This window comes from Candoia aspera, chromosome 2, assembly GCF_035149785.1.
Source record: "Candoia aspera isolate rCanAsp1 chromosome 2, rCanAsp1.hap2, whole genome shotgun sequence".
In the NCBI taxonomy this organism is placed as follows: Eukaryota; Metazoa; Chordata; class Lepidosauria; order Squamata; family Boidae; genus Candoia; species Candoia aspera.
The window spans coordinates 17,552,456-17,564,144 of record NC_086154.1 but is presented as its reverse complement, the minus strand read 5'-3'; the positions used below and the strand labels follow the sequence as shown (position 1 = coordinate 17,564,144).

Here is an 11,689-nt window from a genome sequence, read left to right as displayed (position 1 = left end):
GACAGTCCTGTAGGTACCCGGGGCTGAGCCCTGTAGGAATGTCTAGGTGAACTGAACTGAGCAGCAGACTGGTAACCGATGCACTGACCATTGTCGCATTATTATCCCAGGGCTAAATCTGTGCACTGCGTTGGAAGAGCTTTAGAGCGAGCACCACTGCCTTGATTCCCTCTGCAGCAGAGGTGGCTGCGTTAATTATGTGAGGAAAGAGGTTTCGTTCACACTGCAGAGCGCCTGGTTAGCTGCTCTACAAAGCCCTACAGGATTCGGTGCCCCCTAATGTTTAAGGGGGTAACTTTAAAGCCCAAGATTCGCCTTCTACCATTGCCTGCGTCGGCAGAGGGAGCTTCTGGAATGGAGGGAATCCAGCTGTTCCTCCTTCTGGAAATGAAATGTGTTCTTTTCTCTCTTTTTTTATAGGCCAGCTCTAAAGTTTAGCACAATCCCCTAGACAAAACAAACTCTAATCAATTAGCGAGGCGTCCAAAAAACAAACATGGTAACAAATCAGACTTCTGCATAGCACAAAAGTTACAGCTATACAGGTAGTCCTTGGTTAAGGATGGTAACTGGGTCTAGGATATCTGTTGCTAAGTGATGCAGTTGTAAAGTGCAATGATACATGACCACATTGCTTAACGACGGAAATCCCGGCAGTCCCTTTGCCACCGTCAACCAAACCCCGCCCCGATCCAAGCCATTCCTAGCTTGGTCCCTCCCAGCCCTGAGCCTCAGTAAGATAAGGGACTGCCTCTTTTTGAACAGTGGTGGCACCAGGGGTGCTGGGGTTGAAGTAGAGGCCCTGGGCTTGCAGCAGCCTCAGCTGGCTGCCGCCACCCCTAGGCCTCTACTTCAGCCCCAGTGCCGCTGTTGCAGCCACTGCCAAAGGAATGATGCCTCAAGCTCTGTGCCCTGGCCACCCACCCCAGCACCACAAAGATGGAATGCCTAGAATGTCCGTTTCCTGTAAGTCGACTCCAAGACTTGGCCACAGAAGGCAGAGGTATGACGTGACCTCCAAGTCGGCTGTCTAGACAACACAGCTTAGGAGTTGTGCCTCTGTGCACACACATAAATTTATCGCCAGAAACCAGGGCTGTTTGGCTTAAAAATGAACTTAGGGTTAATTGGTGGGGTCAATCAACCCAGTTTTTCTGGTCATACAACACACTACCCCAACGACTCAGTGAAGTACGTGGTGCGAACTAGGCTGTCACGCAGTCATCTGGCTGCATAAATGGCCTGGAACTTAAAACGGGGGGAGGGAGGAGGAGGAAATGCACGTTCTTTTCCAGCTGATGTTTCTGGAGAAAGCAGTACTATGAAGTGGAAGCTATATTCCTTATCTATCAGCTTTATTTCATCCATCCCAGTTTGAATCCCATCGGGTCTTAAAGGCAAGTCTTATCTGCTTCTGCCTCATAGCTACCGGACTGAGGACATTTTTGTCTGAAGCATCTCATGGTATTGCCAGACAAGCGTCATAAAAATGGCCTGCAAAATACAGTGGGAAATGAGTGGGAAGCCAAATGCAGACATAACTTAAAAGGTTCCCAAAACAGTCCCAGTTGAGGTTTTCTTAGAGAAGAGTTGAGACTATTATTTAATTTCAGGCCATACTGAGGTGCAGAACTACCTACCTGAAGGTAATGCCACTTGTTCCACTTCCTAGGGAAATTGAAGCCAGCCAGTGTGGCGTAAGTCCCTTCACAGGGAACGACCATTGTTTACTAAGCTGCTTCAGGCCAACCACAAAGGAAGCACCTTAAGCAGCGGGGGACTTAGGGCCGTAGAGGATGGTCGCTTCCATGATCTCAGGGCACGAAATTTAAGTTCCAAATGCGGGCTGCTTCCCTCTGACCCCATAAAAGCATTTGCAACAGTTGAGTTCCCTAGGGAATTCACTGAAGAATAGTTAAATAAAGATTGCACAGAAACATCTCTCAGTGATGTTGCATTTCCAGCGCGTACAGCTTGTATGGATTGTTGTTGTCAGCTGGTGACTGATATACATGCAGATACATACAACTGTTCTGTTGTGAGTCATTCCTGAACATTTCCCCACAAATGAGGCCCCCATAAGGCCTTTCTTCCGTATGGATGTTTGGATGCTTCTTTCTGGCAAAAGGAACACGGCCAAGGAACTTCTCCTGTGTGAATTCTTTCCTGCTTCATAAGATCTGATCTGTTGCAAAAGCTTTTCCCCACATTCAGAGCACGTGTAATGTTTCCCTCCAGAGAGAGACCTGGCGTTTAATTAGGTTAGAGCTGCAGGTGAACGTTTTTCCTCAGGAGAGACATTTATGTAGCTTTTCTCCTGTGTGGACTCGCCGGTGCTTATTTAGAGTAGATTTCACATAGAATCTCTTCCCGCAGTCTTCACATTCATAAGGCCTCTCTCCTGTGTGGACCCTGTAATGTCCATGTAGCTGGGAATTGGTGTTGAATCTTTTGCCACAATCAGGACAGCCAAAAGGTTTCTCTCCAGTATGGAGACGTAAATGGACATTAAGGTTAGACTGCTGATGAAAACGTTTCCCGCATTCAATACATGGATATGGCTTTTCCCCTGTGTGGATCCTCTGGTGTTTAATAAGATCTGAAGGCCGATCAAAACTTCTCCCACACTCAGGACAGGCATAATTTCTGTTTGACACTCTGATTGCTATTGGGGGCTTGCTAATCATAAGTTCAATGATATTTTCTGTTTCAGGAGCTGCATGTACCCGTGTCAGCTCTGGTAATATTGCCCGGGGACCTTCTGCTCTGATCTCAGTTGGTCTGGACAGCTTGGGATCTCCTGCATGGGTTCGCTGGTGCTTATTTAGAGAAGATTTCACACGGAAGCTCTTCCCACAGTCCTCACACTCATATGGTTTCTCCCCTGTGTGGATCCTGTAGTGTCCATGTAAATGAGATTTGATACTAAATCTTTTGCCACAATCAGGGCAGCCATATGGTTTCTCTCCGGTATGGACCCTTAGATGGACGTTCAGATTGGACTGCTGGTCAAAGCATTTCCCGCATTCCATACATGGATATGGCTTTTCTCCTGTGTGGATCCTCTGGTGCTTAATTAAGTTGGAACGGCGATCAAAGCTTCTCCCGCACTCAGGACAGGCATAGTTCCTTTTTGACAGAGTAGTACCTCTTTGGGAGCTACTCCTGGGCATTTTCTTGTCAGCCTTAGAAGCTTGCGTCAGCTCCGGTAATAGCCCCTGCTGTCTTACTGACTTGATCTCCACTGCTTCAGACCTTTTGGGATCAAAGAACACATCCCAGCGCAATGGCTCGTGAAGCTGCTCTGCTCCAGGCTCTTCTGGATGAGGATTCCTTCTTGTATCCAGACTTTCTGCAAGAACAACAAGGATATTCTGTTTTGAAGACAGAGGCAAAAGAAGTAACAAGGAAGAGGCCAGCAAAGCAAGGGAAAGGAAAACATAGGGTCTCAGTTTCAATAGGAAACTTATTGTTAATCTCCGATGCAAAATTATCCTTGCCAGCAGCATATGCACAAGTGGCATTGGTGCGGGACATATTTTTGGGCAATCATGAGGAAAAAGCACGGCCTGCAGGAGCTGCTGACAAAGGAAGTGAAACAGCCTTTCCTAACTTGAGTTCCAGATCACTCCCAACCAGTGGCCATGGCTTCATGAAAGATTGGGAGGTGCAGTCCAAAAATATCTAAGGAGCCAAGAATGGGAAAGGCTGGTGAGTAATAGTTTCAAACTGTAACTCAGGAAGTTCTATTTGTCTGCCATTCGATTGTGGGAGGACATGTAATGACTAAGGGAGAACTACAGTTGGTTGAAGGAGCCACAGCCACTCAGTGTTGCTAGGGTTGAGCTTAAGGCTATTTCTACCCATCTAGGCCTGAACAGCCTCCGCTTGTGAGATCAGTGCCTCTTCAGCTGCAACCAGCAACATTCCCTAAAAATGGGAGGTTGGAGATTTGATTAAAACGATTCAGAAAACGTCAGTCCAGAGGTGGCTTCTTCAGAATGGCATACACCACCCCTTCCCTCAAGCAGGCCAAAACACTGCATGGACCCAACCATGTATTACCTCTCAGGTGGCTTTAACTAGTGAAGAGGGACAAGTATCTGACAAGCAGGCCATTGGGGTAACAGTCCCAAGGACTGTCTAATAGAGAAACAGTTCTTCTGCCTGACTTCCTTTCAGGAATTTTGATAGTCTTATCATGTTCTCCCTCATAATCTTCTCTTCTGAAGGCTTAAACTTTCTCACCTCAATCCTTTTTAAGGACTTAGTTTCTAATCTCCTGATCAATCCAACTGCCCTTTATTTAATATATTCGAATTTATCAGAATTCATTCTAAGGGCGGTAACAACTGGACAAGTTCTCGAGTGGGGTCTGAAGAGTCTCTCCAATAATGAGGAATGCTATCTCAGTCAATCTAGCCCATGCTGAGGGATGCAACAATCTGCCTTTCAGGAATATCTGGAACAGCAGACTCATCCCTCTCCTAGATCATCCTGGTGACATTATTGGTTGCTCCTTAGCTCAGCAGATTAGAGAACATACCAAGACAGAGGGAGAAGATATTACAGATATTAGAAGGGGAACAATATTTCGGTGGATCCCATTTGAAGCATATCTTTTTGAATGTTTGGCCTGAAAGGCTTGCGTAACTCAACTGAACCACCATTCTTTCTTCACCTATTTTTCATTTTCTCTTCTCACAAGAGAACTGAAAGCATGGGGACCTGCCTCACCACACATTTGATAGACCAAAGAGTACTGAAGCGCCTTACTTCCCCTGTGAGAGGAATACAGAGGTAATAACAAGGATGGAGAATGAGTGAGAACAGTGGACTCTTCTGGCACTGGAACTTTCTGAAGAACACTGGAAAACTGCTGGACAACCCCAGGAAGGCCACATTGGCGTGGTCAGGAAGAAAACAGAATGTTCTGGCATTCCTTGGAATGTTCTGTTCCCAGAAGGGTTCATTCATAATGGAGAAGGAAGCTGGACCTGTCTCAACAGTCTTACCTTTCCTCTTCCTTCTTGGAACAGTCTTTCCGCCTCTACCTTCACAGGTTTGTTTAAAAAGGAGTTGATCTAACACCTCAACTGGAGAAGAATGCCTCAGATTACTGCTTTCCTTGGACTCCTGGATCATTCCCTCAGCTCCCATCTGGAAGATCATGCTGTTATGGGAACTTTCATATGGATGTTGGGGTGGCAGTTCTGAATTAAGGAAAGAAGTGAAGCCAGAGGAAATATTGGAAACAATACAGGAAAATAGAATTTCCCTATAAGTCTAAAAGCCATCAAGACCTAAAGTTCTACCTTGAGTGGCCACCAGCCAGAAGGTTTTTGGCAGGCTTTAATTCAACGTATTACCATGCTGGAACTGGCTCAGGAGGACTTAGGGGCAACCCCCAAGTCCCCCTGGGTTGTGCTGACCATCATACTCTCAATGGGCCTGTCCAATTAAGGTCTTTCCCCAATGATCAGCAGACCTACTCAATCCCATTTTTGGTGAGTGATCCCAATGTGTGGAACTTTCTGTGGTTCTGCAGGCACGAAGAGACTACATTGCTTGGTGGGTTTAGACTCACTGGGACTGAGAGTTACTGCTGCCGCAGGGGGTCAGTTAAAACAGCCATCGTCAGAGAGCTGGTGAATTGGAATGGCTCTTACGGGACGTCCCCCTGATTCTGCTGAGGGCCTGGCTACGTGCTGAAACAGTTGAGTGGTTAACGTGAGCCCTCTGAAACACTTATTTAGCACAGCCAACCCAGCTCCCTGGTAGAGGGAGGTAATGAAATCATCAGGGCAATAGCTATAGCTATGTTGATGCACGTGAGCTAAAACCTATGTACTAAAGTAACAGAGCCTATTACTAGTTGCCTTGGGTCTGGGAGGCAGATTCAAAAGTGTTTGAATAAAAAAAACTATAGCGTAACCCAATAAGACATACAATAGGAAGATTCTTCTGCCACAGAAGGAAAGACCTTCTCACCAAGCACAGCTATGTCCTCACAGTTCACGTCCCCTTCAGCACTCGGGTCCTTTCCTCTGAATGCCTGGAGATCAGCCATCTGTTGCTCTTCTTCCCACTCGGGCTGGTGACATGGGTCGAGGTTGGCTATCAGGAGCTCTAGACCATGAGAAAGAAACACAATACAAGGGAAGTGGATTGTTAGTTTTCTGTAGAGCTATCTAACACAATAAAGTGACTTATCCTGGGCCAGGCTGGTTATTTAGCTAGCTCAGATTTCCAGGACAGGTAGTCCTCACTTAACGACTGCCCAGTTCAGCGACCATTTGAAGTTACAATGGCACTGAAAAAGTAACGGAGACCTTTCAACAGAGCTTGCCTCCAAAAGCCCTTCTGTAGAGAGTAAGGGAGATGACCTTTAGAGAAATATGTCAGAACTGTTATACAAGCAGAGAGGGCTGGAACGTTCCCTAAGTCCTGGGAAGCAAGATAATATTGGAAGCGGCCGAGGCAGAGGCCTCCGTGATTCACTGAGGGCGGGGAGAGACAAAGCACAATCTGACTTGCAATTGTTGTCTTACTACAGGCGATCTCAATAAAGTATAGTTGTTGTCTTCCTGTGGAGGGTATCTTCTGGTCTGGTCTACCTAGTGGGGCTGACACCTTCGGAAAGGTTTGCACGCTCTGACGGGAACGGGACCCTTACCTAAGGAGGCCACGTTCTCAGAATTTTCTTGCATAACATTGTAATACAAGATCCTTTCTTCCTCATCTAGAAGGTCCCACTCCTCTTGGGTGAAATATACAGTCACTTCCTGGAGAGACACGGGGCGCTAGAAGAGGAGGAAAATGGAGTAAATCAATGCAATTGAGCTGGCTCCCATTCCGATGACTGCTAACCTTGCCGTTTGGCAAAAGCATAAAGATGCCTGCTGCATCTTGAACTGGTAACTCCTTATTCAAATTTATATAAAGCTCCCTGGTGGTAGAATTCCAAATGTAATGTTGAAGCAGGGCCTCTCCTAACTGACGTTAAGGCAGGAGGACAGAGACTAGAGGTTTAACGGTATACCCATAGATGGAAAACAACTCAAGCGACTTGCGGTTCAGCAAGCTGTAGAAACCCAGCCGGTGACTTATTATGTGAACCACTCCCTTGGGTTATGTTATAATATGGTTTGGGTATTGGATGTTATATGTCTTACGTTAGATCTGTATCTCTCCAAGCAAGAACAGGCTTTCCTAGAAAGGTAGGAACTGTGATCAGGGGAGAGGATTTTTTAGCCCTTCACTTTCCACTGCCCACTCCATTTCTTCCCTGTGGATCAGAAGGCAGCCCGCCCAAGACCCCTTCTTGCTTGCGGCCAGCGGAACAGGAACTTTCCTAGCACTGGGCAGGAATCAGGGAGTCCGTTTCTTATTTCCTATTAGCAAGGATACCTGTTGCTCCAGGTAAGCTTCAGCCAGCTGCGCTGCCTCCTGGCTGTTCCTCGGCTTCCTGGCTCTCACCCAGGCCTGCATCCCCAAAGGAAGCACGTGCAGAAACTGCTCCAGGATGACCACGTCCACAAGCTGTCCTTTGCTGCGGTCCTGCGGCCTTAGCCATCTCTCGGCTGCCTCTCCCAGCCGGCACAGAGTCTGCCAGGGAGTTTCTCCCAAAGGAAGCGCATCGGAACGAAACCTCTGTCTCTCGTACTCCTCCGCGTCTTCCCACAGGGCACTCAGGTCCACCCTGACCGCCCCACGGGTGCCAACCGGTTCCTCTTTTCCAAAGCAACAGGCCTCTGCAGCTTTTGTGGAGGCAGACCAAGCGCATCTTCTTCTAGACCAGGCACCGAGCCGATCAACTGGGGCCAAGCAATTCGCTTCTTCGGCCTGGACTTGGGAAAGCAGGAACCTGTGGGAAGCCATCTCTAAGGACACCTTGACATGAGTTTTAGGAGAAAAAGGAAAACGCATCTTACTTTTTGGGCCATGAGCCATACTGGACACAAAACTCGCAAAACGAAACAAAAACTGCATCTAAGAAAAGCAGGACACAGGCCATCTGAAACACTTTCTGTGGGAGAGAGGGGGTGGGCCGACAGAGAGAGAGAGAGGGGTACACTCTTCCTGCTTGGCCTACCCACCCCTCGCCAAAGGGAAATGCCCCCCAGCCGGCCTCTGACTTCAGCGCTACCAAGCTGTGTTCCCTGCAAAGCAGAAGACCCGGCTGCCTGGAGCTGGCCTGCCTCTAAGGTTTTCCCTGCAGAGGGAAGGAAACCGATTCCGCTCAGCAGAACATCTTTTCTTCCCACGCTCAGCAATAGCCTTCGCCGAGTTCTCGCCTTGCAGGTTGGAGAGAAGAGCGACGCAGCAACGCCGCGGCTCAAACGGCGGACCCCGGGCGGTGGGCGCGCGCGCGCGCCTCTGAGCTCACTGACCGGCAATCCTCTTCCGCTTCCTCTGTTCTCCCCCCGCGCCCCCCGCCCGCAACCCGGCCAATTGCCCCGCTGGCGGGAGAGCCTCACGAGGCTTAGGAACGGCTGGAGAAAGCTGGAACTGCAGGCAGGTTGGTGGGCGGACGGGGACACCCCCCCCCCCCGCTTTCCACCTGCCCGGCTTCAGCCGGGTGTCCAGACGCCTTTTTAGCCGAAGATCCGGCTGCTGCAGAAGGAAAAGAATTCTTACTTTAGGGGAAAGCAAAAAGGGGGAAGGAGGGTTTCTTCCCCCGCTAGCCCGGCTTGCATCGAAATAGGACGGCCACGCGGTGGAGCAACCACCGCACCTCGACGTAACCCGGAAAACAGAACCGGAATCCCGCCCGCCGCTCGCAGCGGAGAGGGAAGCTCGCAGCTTCTTCGGGTCTGGCAAAGGAGAACCCGGGGGCCCTCTCGTGGGCAAAAGAAAGAAGAGACTTTCCTCGTTTTGCCTCTCCTGAGATTCTTTGTGGATTGAAAACAGGATATGTCTTTCCACGTGGATTGAAAATCATCATTCATGGAAGGCTGTTGCCCAGCTTCATCTGGTGCACCAGTTGTGCCCTTTCCTAGATCAGGGGCCTTCAGGCAGTGACTCATGCTCTGGTCATTTCATGGCTTGAGTACTGCAGCACACTTTACATGGGGCTGTCCTTGAAGACCACCCAGAAGCTTCAGCTGTCCAGCATGCAGTGGTAGAAACAGTGATGGGCATGCCTTGTTATGCCGATGTAACTCCTCTGCTTTGTGAGCTGCGCTGGTTGCCAGTTTGCTTCCAGGTGTGATTCAAGGTGCTTGCTACCTATAAAGCCCTGCATGGCATAGGGCATGGTTACTGAGGCCTCTCTGCATGTATATTTATATTTATATTATTTCCATTCTCAACGCTCTGGGTGGTATGTGTCTTCCTCAGCCTCAGGTCCTCTGCCAGAGGCCTGGGAGTTTGAGGGTTCTGCGCAGGATCTCAGCTGTTCCTAGCACTGCACTCTTCTGGTCAGAGAGCTCTGAGGTTACTCCTGGGATCTGCTGGAGCCTCTCTTCCAGCTTGGGGGGCACAGCCCCAAGTGCCCCTACCACCACTGGGACCACTTTGGCCTTTTCTCAGTTCTTCTCAGAGGTGAATAAAAATCAGCCATGCTCCAAGTGCCTTTTATTCCAAAATAAACATAAACTAAGATCACAACGCGCGAAGATCAGGCTCAGAAAACATGGAAACAAAGGGCTGATTTTATAAAAATGCATCCTTTGAGAAATAAGTGGTGGTTAACCCAGCATATAATATTTTTTAAAATTTAAAAATGTCACAGATGGGCAAGGCGTAGTAAAGGAAAACCTATTCAAAATGCTTGGCTTCTGCTTTGCTTGACCAAGAAATTAAAATAATGTTTTAATTTTTTTAATATATACATTTGATAAAAGTTCTAAAGAGAACATAAAAACTAACACAAACTAATACAGAATAAAGAAAACAGAGAAAAAAGGTAAAGAAAAGATGTAGAAAGAAAAGAGAAAAAGAAATAGAAAGAAAATACTTCCAATTTCCTTTGCAGCAAACATGATTGCAAAGTTTTCTCTTATTCTATGATTACAAACTTCAGCAAAGGATCGTTACCTCTGTAATGATTATCTATCTCTGTCCAATATGGAGTCCGAGCTTCAGACAAATAGACTGGAACTAATGAATGCTTCAGCAAAGGATCGTTACCTTGTCATGGTGCTGGAGCTTGAGCACCTCAATGATGCCATGAGCTAAACCGTGAAGGGCCACCCAAGACGGGAAGGTCATGACAGAGAGGTCAGACTAAACGCAATCCTTGGGGAAGGTAATGGCAACCCACCCCAGTATTCTTGCCGTGAAAACTAAATGGATCAGTACAACCAGAGATATGTCGGTATACCATCGGAAGATGAGACCCCCAGGTCAGAAGATGGTCAAAATGCTACTGGGGAGGAACAGAGGATGAGTTCAACTAGCCCCAGACGTGATGACACAGCTAGCTCAAAGCCAAAACGACGGCTAGCAGCCGACGGTGCTGGTGGTGAACGGCGAATCCGATGTTCTAAGGATCAACACGCCATTGGAACCTGGAATGTAAGATCTATGAGCCAGGGCAAATTGGGTGTGGTTATTGGTGAGATGTCAAGATTAAAGATAGACATTCTGAGCGTCAGTGAACTGAAATGGACTGGAATGGGCCACTTCACATCAAATGACCACCAGATCTACTACTGCGGACAAGAGGACCACAGAAGAAATGGAGTAGCCTTCATAATTAATAGTAAAGTGGCTAAAGCAGTGCTTGGATACAACCCAAAAAACGACAGAATGATCTCAATTCGAATTCAGGGCAAGCCATCTAACATCACAGTGATCCAAATATACGCCCCAACCACAGATGCTGAAGAAGCTGAAGTAGAGCAGTTCTATGAGGATCTGCAGCACCTACTGGACAACACGCCTAAAAGAGATGTTATTTTAATCACAGGAGACTGGAATGCTAAGGTGGGCAGTCAAATGACACCTGGAATGACAGGTAAGCATGGCCTGGAAGAACAAAATGAAGCAGGACATAGGCTGATAGAATTTTGCCAAGACAACTCACTCTGCATAACAAACACTCTCTTCCAACAACCTAAGAGGTTATACATGGACTTCACCAGATGGACAATACCGAAATCAGATTGACTACATCCTTTGCAGCCAAAGATGGCAGACATCTATACAGTTGGTAAAAACAAGACCTGGAGCTGACTGTAGTTCAGATCACGAACTTCTTCTTGCACAATTTAGGATCAGACTAAAGAGATTAGGGAAGACCCACAGATCAGCTAGATATGAGCTCACTAATATTCCTAAGGAATATGCAGTGGAGGTGAAGAATAGATTTAAGGGACTGGACTTAGTAGATAGGGTCCCGGAAGAACTATGGACAGAATTTCGCAACATTGTTCAGGTGGCGGCAACAAAATACATCCCAAAGAAAGAGAAAGCCAAGAAGGCAAAATGGCTGTCTGCTGAGACACTAGAAATAGCCCAAGAAAGAAGGAAAGCAAAAGGCAACAGTGATAGGGGGAGATATGCCCAATTAAATGCAGAATTCCAGAGGTTAGCCAGAAGAGATAAGGAATTATTTTTAAACAAGCAATGCGCGGAAGTGGAAGAAGACAATAGAATAGGAAGGACAAGAGACCTCTTCCAGAAAATTAGAAACATTGGAGGTAAATTCCAGGCCAAAATGGGTATGATCAAAAACAAACAT

At 47.5% G+C, this 11,689-nt stretch overlaps 1 protein-coding gene across 1 annotated transcript; it reads right to left on the bottom strand.

Annotated features, from left to right (window-relative positions):
- Nucleotides 1–2,227: 2,227 nt before the first annotated feature.
- LOC134488988 (zinc finger protein 773-like) lies at nt 2,228–8,002 on the bottom strand. The gene is made up of 4 exons (XM_063291368.1): nt 7,411–8,002; nt 6,677–6,803; nt 5,992–6,129; nt 2,228–3,352 (listed from the first exon to the last, which is right to left on the bottom strand). Exons 1-4 carry the CDS (start codon nt 7,990–7,992, stop codon nt 2,289–2,291), a joined length of 1,911 nt encoding a protein of 636 aa, XP_063147438.1. The 5' UTR covers nt 7,993–8,002; the 3' UTR covers nt 2,228–2,288.
- Nucleotides 8,003–11,689: the final 3,687 nt, after the last annotated feature.